Raw genomic sequence first — 9,526 nt, 5'->3', positions numbered from 1 at the left:
CTTTCTTTCTTTCTTTCTTTCTTTCTTTCTTTCTTTCTTTCTTTCTTTCTTTCTTTCTTTCTTTCTTTCTTTCTTTCTTTCTTTCTTTCTTTCTTTCTTTCTTTCTTTCTTTCTTTCTTTCTGCTTTTTGGAGGCCAACTGGGGTTGTGACTTGCTCAAGTTCACACTGCAAGTTTTTGCGTTGTGTGTCTGAGGCTGGATCCAAACACAGGTCCTCCTGACTCCAGGGCCTGTGCTCTATTCACTGCACCACCTAGCCGCCCCTCATTCTTTTCTTGATGAATACAATTCTGTTTCTCTTGAATTGTAATTCAGGTCTGACTAATTTTTGTATTTTTCCTTTTCATTCTCTTTTGTGTTATGAAATTTTCAAAGAGGTGCTATGATTTTACAACTTCGTTCCTGTGGTTAGTATAATTTTATGCATAACCATAGTCCTTTTCCTCAATATTTATAGAATTCAGTTGCATAATATGTTAAACATCGTGCTACATTGGAAATATTATTTTTATCACATTTATTGTTTTTATCTCAATTGCATGTACATGCAAAAATTTTAACCTTTATTTTATAAGATTTTGAGGTCCAAATTTTCTCTCTCTTGAGAGGGTTAGAAACTCGATGTAGATTATATATGTGCAGTCATGTAAAACACCTTCATATTAGCCATGTTGCAAAAGAAAACAAACAAAAACCAAGAATAATAAAGTTTTAAAAGTTTATTTCAATTTACATTCAGACTCCTATCAGTTCTTTCTCTGTAGGTAGATAGTGTTTTTGTCTTAAATCCTTATGAATTGTTTTTGATCACTGTATTTCTGAGAATAACTAAGTCATTCACAATTGGTTGTTGTACAGTATTACTGTTACCATGTACAATGTTGTCCTGGTTCTGCTCATTTCACTTTGCATCTATTCATGCAATTCTTCCCAGATTTTTCTAAGAGAATCCCCCTCATCATTTTTTATAACACAATAGTATTCCATCAAACTCATATACTACAACTTGTTTAACTATTCCCCAATTGATCAGCATTCCCTTAATTTCCAATCCTTTGTCATCACAAGAAGGATTGATATAACATTTTTGTATATATCAGTCCTTTTCCTTTGATCTCTTTAGGGTAAGACCTCATAGTGGTATTGCTGGGTCAAAGGACAAGCACAGTTGAAAATATTCTCTTAATAATAGTCTCCAATTTTGATCTTCAGCTGTAATAACTGTTGGGGAAATGATAGAAAAATAATGGACTTTGAGGAATGAATCAGTATAAAATTTTATAAGAATACACCTTTGTGAAGGTAATTAAAGGGACCATAAAATGAATTATCCTGAATATAGAATGTATCTCCATTTGGAGATACTTAGTTATGAAGGAAGCATAGTACTCTGATTTCTTAATTCTCAGTAATATTATAAATTAATGACGGTAATTGATTTTTACATGAAGCTATGGTATTGAAAGGTAGTTCTGGTGTAGTACTTTTCATAAGGTTGTAACACTTTCCTCCTGAAGTTCTACAGATGTGATTCTGAACCTCCTTCAAAAGAAAAGGAATTGAAATACCATCATTTCACATAAACTTTTCCTTTTTTCCTTTCCCCAAAGATATCCCATTAATTATTCACTTTGTGGGATGTGTCAATTCAAGGGTATTAAGATCTGATTCAAATGAGGGATGTCAAATTATCTGCTTTTTGACATCTGGATTTGTGTGACTTTTGACAGTCTTGACTTGAGCCCATCTGAAAGTGATTAGAGAATTTCAGATATGACACAGTTATATAATGATAGATCTAGAATTGAAAGAGATCTCAGAAGTATCTGTCTCCAGCCCCTTAATTTTACAAATGAGAAAACTGAGACCAAGGGAGATTAAATTGTTTGTTCAATGTCACAGCAGTAATAACAATCAGAGGTAGGATATGAATTTTAGTTGTATGTGTTGTTTCCCCCAAGTCATTCAGGCCATTCTCTCCCTTCATTGTCTTTAGTATATTTTAATGTTTAAAATGGAAGAAATTTAATTAATATAGAGTTTTGTGAAACAAGGTATAATCACCAATATTGGAAAGTAGAAATCAGTCACTTAAGACAGACACATTCAATCTAACTTTCCAAAAGAAATCATAATTTTTAATGTATGAACAAGATCATATTAAGGTGGAAACCCATGGCAAGATGCTCAAACTCCACAATGGAGTAGATAACTTTTGCCCTTTAAATTACAATAGATATGACTGAGGTTCCTAGGGGCTAAAGAACTTGCTGAAGATGACACTGTAACTGTCAACTATGGGACTTAACCAATTTTTTTTTATGATTCCAAGCCCTGCTACTCCAGGAAGCCAGTTTTCCTGTCTTTTGGTTCCATGCAGATGAAAATGAACCCATTATCTTCACTGATATCCATGACTGAATAGCACTAAGAGATAATGCAAAAGTAGCAAAGTACTGGAAACAAAATTGATGTTCATCAATTGGGATATGGCTAAAGAAATTGTGTTCGAATATGTGTTAGAATAATGTAAGAATCTAACTGCACTGAAAGAAACAATAAATTTGAGGAATACAGAGAATCATGAGAAGAAAAACAAGTGCTAGAAAATGAAATAAGATGAAACAGGAAAACAATATAAACAATTTTAAGCAAAACAAATGAAAATGACAGCTAATAATTAAAACTAAATGATATGAAATTATAATGTGCAAGTTTGGCCCCAAAGAAGGGAAGATTAGCTACAGCATACAACTTTGTTGACGTATTAGTTAGCTTTGCTGATTAGTTTTTTCTCTTTATTGTCAGTGATGGATATCTGGGAATGGAAAGAGAGAGAAGTATATTGGGGAAATGAATATATGTAAAAACAAACGATACAAAAAATTTTGAAAAGACAAAAAACTAATACATGAATGTGAAGTCAGGGAAGGAGAGTATTCCCTCTGCCACGGACACGATCCTGGGATGTACAACATCAACCTAACCTCCTGGTTTTTGTAGGGTTACTCCACAAATCTCCAGGTAGATTTTTCACTGAATGAGGTTCCCTGAAGAAACTTGGATAACTAGAGCATGTGTTCCTTTGTTCATTATAAAATAAGCCCTGCCCAAGTAAAAAAATATTTCTGCACATTGCCATGACGAACACAGTGGGAAGTGGAAGGTGGAGGGCTTTTTTGGGTAGTAGAAAAGAACTGAAGAGAAAATAAGTGCTCATCTATTGATGAACAACTGAATAAATTGTGACATATGAATTATGCAATTATTATGCAGCAAGAAATTAATAATAAAAAGACAAATATGAGGATTTCAGAGAAACGTGGGAAGACTTGTAAGGACTGACATAGCAACTGAAGCAGAAAGCTGAGAATAAATTACAACTTAAGCACAATAATCTAAAGAAAAGAGAATGTGGGGTGGCCAGGTAGCACAGCAAGTAAGAGCACCGGCTCCAGTGTTGAGAAGACCTGGAGATCGAATCCCTGGGCTCAGACACTTAGCACGCACCCAGAAACACCTGGCCGTGCAACCTTGAGCAAGTTACTTAACCCCGATTGCTTAAAAAAAAAAAGAGTGTGAAATGCTTCAGAATTTCAATCAATGCAGACATTGTTCCTTTTGGGGACTGTAGGTAAAGTATGTCTGTCTTCTCTTTCTCTGTAGAAAACTGATTTTCTATAGGTTTTGAATGGTGCATATAATTTTAGGCATTCCCATTGTATTGATTTGCTTTGCTTAACTATATTAGGAAGTATGTCTGTAGAGTTGAGTCATTGTGAGATGATAAGAATATAAAAAAGCATTTATAAAATCATTTTAATATAAGGGGCAATGCAGAACCATTCTCTCATACAGGATTTAGATGGAATCAACCTTTGAATATCGGGTCCCAATCAATAAGTAGATCACATCTCCATTCTTTCTTTCTGCCAATAATCAGGAAAGTTGATCTCCTTTCTGGAAAAATACAGATGAGACATAATTTCCTGCATTCAGGTCCCAGTGGGTGGAATTTTAGGAATATACATACACACATTTCATGGGGGGGGGGGGGAGAGTAGTGGATAGTATCTCATCCTTGCTGGCAAGGAGCCCTCAAATCACAGGGTCATTTCTCCAATCCATTTAAGTATCTCTTTTAAAAACTGAGAAAATTTACTACATTATAAGTATATGGTAGTAGCTGGTTTTTATTATACACTCTTGGACTTCAGGAGGAGAACATTCATAGCTGAAAATAAGGTCAAAATACTTCCTTTGCACCCCAAGCTTATTTTTTCTTGCTCTGACTCAAGGTATTCAAAAACCATACCCAATGGGACTACTAGAGAAAGGTGGAGATTTTTGTCAACTTAAGTATAGCTTCAAAATGCCTAATTACTCCATCCTTTTCATAATACTTATATTTAATTTATGCTTATGATGCGGTGTGGGACAAAGTGTCTTAAACCAAGACATAGTGTCATTTCTCAGTGCTTGCCACATTGATATAGAATCTCTTGTAAAGAACGAGCCAAGAATCCTTTGAAATACATAGAGAAATTAAAGATACAGTATTTGATGTGAAATACACATTCCATGATTTAATAACTTCATTCAGAGATGACTATCGGCCACGTGGTGGCGCTGCAGGCTAAGAAGACTCAAAAAAAAGATCAGCACATACGCCAGTTCTCGGAGAGTCTGGAATTTGTCAAGAAGAGAAAATTTAACTAGAGGAAGGGTCCAGAGCCCTTATATTTCTGAGATACGAGTCAAACGGGTGAAAGTTATACTCTCTGGTTACCATTTGCAATCAAGCTGTGGCACATAGGTTGAGAGAAGGGGGCTAAAGGAAGAATGGAGAGAAAAGGGACGATGATTCCGCAACAAAGGCAAGTTCTCTTTCTCCTTGTTCTACTGGGTGTGTCTGGGGCGACCTCAAAGCCAGAGCAGTTTTCGGTAATGGAGGAGATGGAGAGAGGCTCCTTTGTGGGCAATGTGGCAAAGGCCCTGGGTCTTGAGGAGGGGGAGTTGTCAAATCGGGGGACTAGAATAGTTTTTAAGGGGAACAAAGATTATTTGCAGCTGAACCATAGCACTGGCGACCTGCTCGTGAGAGAGAAAATGGATCGGGAGGAGCTGTGCGGCCCCACCGAGCCCTGTGTACTGCCTTTCCAGATATTACTGGAAAACCCCTTTCAGATTGTTCTGGCTAAATTAAGAGTACAAGACATTAATGATCATTCACCAATGTTCTTAAAAACTGAGATGCTTCTAAAAATTCTCGAGAGCACCTCCCCCGGTACTGTGTTTCTGCTAGAAAATGCTAGAGATTTAGACACAGGAAACAATAGTCTCCAGAGCTACACAATCAGTCCTAACTCCCTTTTCCATATTCAAATTCGAGATAGCGGGGAGGGCAGGAGATACCCAGAGCTTGTATTGGATAAAATATTGGATCGGGAGGAGCAGTCTGAGGTCACATTAACTCTCACTGCAGTGGATGGGGGAGTCCCCCCAAGGTCTGGAACTGCGCGAGTCCGAGTCCTCATAGTCGATATCAATGACAATGCTCCAGTGTTTACTCAGTCCCAGTATGAGGCTCGCATCCCTGAAAACAGTTCGATAGGATCTAAGGTTGTCACAGTCTCGGCCACAGATTTAGACACGGGGAATTATGGAGAAATATCTTACACATTTTTGTATCCCTCTGAAAGCATCGATAAAACTTTTCACCTTAAAGAGAAATTGGGAGAACTGTACTTAAGGGAAACAGTGGATTTTGAGTCAATTCAATCTTACATTATAAATATTCAAGCCACAGACGGTGGGGGCCTTTCAGGAGAATGTACTGTCATCATTCAGGTGATAGATCTTAACGACAATCCTCCAGAGCTGACCATATCTTCACTTACCAGCCCCATCCCAGAGAACTCTCCCGAGACTGTGGTTGCTGTTTTCAGTGTTTCTGATCTTGACTCAGGGGAAAATGGAAAGATGGTTTGCTCCATCCAAGATGATCTTCCTTTTGTCCTGAAACCTTCCATTGAGAACTTCTACACATTGGTAACAGAAGGAGCATTGGACAGAGAGAGCAGGGCTGAGTACAACGTCATTATCACCGTCACTGATTTGGGATCTCCAAGGCTCAAATCTGAGCACAACATCACGGTGCTCATCTCCGACGTCAATGATAACCCTCCCATGTTTTCTCAGAGAGCCTACAAACTGTACCTCCAGGAGAACAACAGTCCTGCCCTCCACATTGGCAGTGTCAGTGCCAGTGACAAGGACTCGGGAGTCAATGCCCAAGTCACCTATTCTCTGCTGCCTCCAGAGACTGGAGACCTGCCCCTCTTCTCCTACATTTCCATCAACTCTGACAATGGCCATCTCTATGCTCTTAGATCTCTGGATTATGAAGCCATCCAAGCTTTCCAGTTCACTGTGAGGGCAGCTGATGGTGGTTCCCCGTCTCTGAGCAGTCAGGTTCTGGTTCAGGTTTTGGTAGAAGATGAGAATGACAACTCTCCCTTTGTGCTGTACCCCCTGCAGAATGGCACAGCTCCCTGCAATGACCTGGTGCCCCGAGCTGCAGAGCCAGGTTACCTGGTGACCAAGGTAGTGGCTGTGGATAGGGACTGGGGACAGAACTCCTGGCTTTCCTACCAGCTTCTGAAGGCCTCAGACCCAGGACTCTTCACTTTGCGGTCCCACAATGGGGAGGTTCGCACAGCAAGGCCCATCAGTGACAGAGACACCATCAAGCAGAAGCTTCTGGTGTTGGTGAAGGACAACGGGCAACCACCTCTGTCCACAATGGCCACACTCAATGTGCTCCTGGTGGATGGCTTCTCTGAACCCTACATGCAGTTCCCAGATGCACCTAAAGAGCAGGTCCAGACTGATTCCCTCACCATTTACCTAGTCATTTCCCTGGCCTCTGTCTCTTTTGTCTTTCTGGTCTCTGTTATTATGTTCATTGTCATTCGCCTGTGCAAGCGGAAGAAAGATGTCACTGACATTAGTCACTTCACTTCCAATGGCCCCTTCCCAGGACACTTGGTGGATGTCAGCAGGACAGGGACCCTGTCCCAGAGTTACCAGTATGAGGTGTGTCTGGCCAGTGGCTCAGGAACCAGTGAATTTAAGTTCCTGAAGCCAATTGTTCCCATCCTTCCTACTTCAGAGAGAAATGAGGACTCATTGATAACTCCCCCTTAAGGAATAGTTTTTGCTTCAATTAAAGTTTGACATGTGCTTCAATGGATAGAGGCCAGGTTTTATAGCTTCTTTTTCTTTCCACTCCCATTAAATGCCTGTCTTCCTGTAGCATGAAAAGAGTAGATTTATATACTATAATATTGTATTGTAGTTCTTTTATCTTCTCTTACCATCCTCCTACACACACTTTTTCCTCTTCTCCCTGAATTTTTTCCCTGTACATCTTTATCTCCTTCCTTCATTTATTCTCCTTGGATCTTTGAATATTTCCCTTTTTTCTATTGCTCTTTTTGAAATAAGTGAACCATCATATGTTCCTTTTCTCATTTAAAGCTTAAATTTATCAGTCCTCAGTCAAATAATTCAGCAAATATTTGTCAAGTACTCATATTTGATTGTGACTCCATATTCTCACTCAGAGTTATCCAATTCTGTGTCACCTACAGAGGAATGTTTTCTAAGAGTTCATTCCTATTATATCAGTGAAAATAATTATGGTTCTCCTGAAGGACAATATAGGCATCTATTCTGACCTTTTGAAGAATTTTTCTTCTCTAATTCTACCCCCCAGGTTTAATGAAATATCTTCAGTGAACAGCAATGATCTTGTAACTATTAACTGTGCCCCCTAGATTTTTTTATAATTATCTATGTACTTAAAAAAATTAAGATCCGAAATATTTGCTTTGATTTTGTTTTTGAACAGTGCATAGATATTACTGAAAATATTCTTATTTTTAGTTTCTGTGTCAATCCCATAAGTAATGACTGTTTTTGGAAAATAACAATGACTAATAAAAACACTAAGGTATTGATGGAAATAATTGCTAGAATATTGTTTCATGAAGGTAACAAAGACAAGTATATGGTAAATTCTTTTTTTAATATGGTAAGTTCTTAAGAAGAAAGAACATATCTTGCTTTGGAGACAATTATGAAATATTAAATGCAAAATTCTGATCACGGAATATTCTAATGACATTGCACATTAATGATGATTTCCAATCTTTTCATACCCTTAATATAAATGTCAAGAAGTGAAGTAGTGCCTGTTGTTATGACTCTGTGAAGCAGTTCTTGTGAGCTAATTTGTATATGTTTATGCTACTTTTCCTCTTCAATCCCACAGATTTGAATTTTTTCATTCTTTAGAAGGCCAAGGCATCTACTTTATAGGCCTGTGGTGATGTTCAATAAGATAACATTTGTAAAGATCTTAGCAAAGGGCCTGGCACATAATAAATATTAACTAAATGCTTGTTCCTTTCTCTCCTTGAGGCCTGATGGTTAGTTTAAATAAATATGTTTTTGTTTTCTCTTCTGGTTATTTAAATAATTTTCCAGTTTGGGGAACATGGCAGTTAATGTCACCATCTTGGGAAATGTGTGTGCTTTTACAGTATCTTCCTGAAGTCTTTGACAGGCTTCATCCATAGCCCTTCAGAATTTTATCACAAAATGTCTGACGTAGAAGGGTCTTCAAAATTCTTTCAACTCAGTTACTTTTCAATTAATGTTCGATTTTGAAGAAATGCCCTTTATGGAATACTTCTAATTTTCACGTGCAATATGATCACCTGTATTTGAAAGGATAAAAGAATTGCATTTTTTAAGCCAAAGTCAACTTTTAAAAAGATGTTTTCATTATTTTAAAAGGCAGATTTAAAAGATTTACCATATTTCATTCTGTCATTATTTGGGGTTCAATGTTGGGTAAGCATTTTTCTTCTTTTCATGACTTGATGCACAGAAGATTTGTGCTTTCTTCAACTTGAGAAACAGTTCAGCTGTGACTTGATAAACAGTTGCTAGGGAGTAGTCCCTGACACATAGATATTAAGTGGCTCATCAGTGATCACATAAATAGTTGGTGTGTGGGCAGGGGATTTTGACTGTGTATCCCTGACTCCAACTAAGCATGTTTTGTCCTAAACCATGCTACCTCTTTTTTGGGTAACATTTCTGTAGAAACGATCCAGTTGTCTGCAGTTATATTCCCTTGATCTTTTATCATTAAAACCAAAAAACAGAGAATGTGAAGGTGAGATAAGGGAGTTTCCAATGTCAAAATATTCTCTGCAGGAAGAAACAGCACAAACTCCCTTGGCGTTTTATTCTTTTCTTTCTGTTTCTTCTTTTTTGCTCTTATGATTATTTCAGAAGTTGATTAGGTGAAACAGGGGCTTTTTAATGAGATGTCTCATCTCCCTCCATCTCTCTCTCTTTCTCTCTCTCTCTTATTTTTTATATTTTTATTTCTAAGCTTAAGAAACATCAAAGCAGTTCCAAAAAAGAGAACAGAGTATTGCATATGAAG

At 37.7% G+C, this 9,526-nt stretch overlaps 1 protein-coding gene across 1 annotated transcript; it reads left to right on the top strand.

The window, feature by feature from the left end:
- Window positions 1-4,644: 4,644 nt before the first annotated feature.
- LOC138176627 (protocadherin beta-2-like) lies at window positions 4,645-9,298 on the top strand. The gene has a single exon (XM_069107407.1). It carries the CDS (start codon window positions 4,843-4,845, stop codon window positions 7,207-7,209), a length of 2,367 nt encoding a protein of 788 aa, XP_068963508.1. The 5' UTR covers window positions 4,645-4,842; the 3' UTR covers window positions 7,210-9,298.
- Window positions 9,299-9,526: the final 228 nt, after the last annotated feature.

Source organism: Petaurus breviceps, unplaced genomic scaffold (genome assembly GCF_028583685.1).
Source record: "Petaurus breviceps papuanus isolate PSGF00001 unplaced genomic scaffold, PetGlider_PUasm1.0 90035, whole genome shotgun sequence".
In the NCBI taxonomy this organism is placed as follows: domain Eukaryota; kingdom Metazoa; phylum Chordata; class Mammalia; order Diprotodontia; family Petauridae; genus Petaurus; species Petaurus breviceps.
The sequence above is the reverse complement of the archived record's forward strand: the minus strand, read 5'-3'. Positions and strand labels throughout refer to the sequence as shown.

What these genes read in the sequence shown, in the direction of transcription:
- LOC138176627 (XM_069107407.1), top strand. Translation starts at nt 4,843, where the DNA reads ATGGAGAGAAAAGGGACGATGATTCCGCAACAAAGGCAAGTTCTCTTT.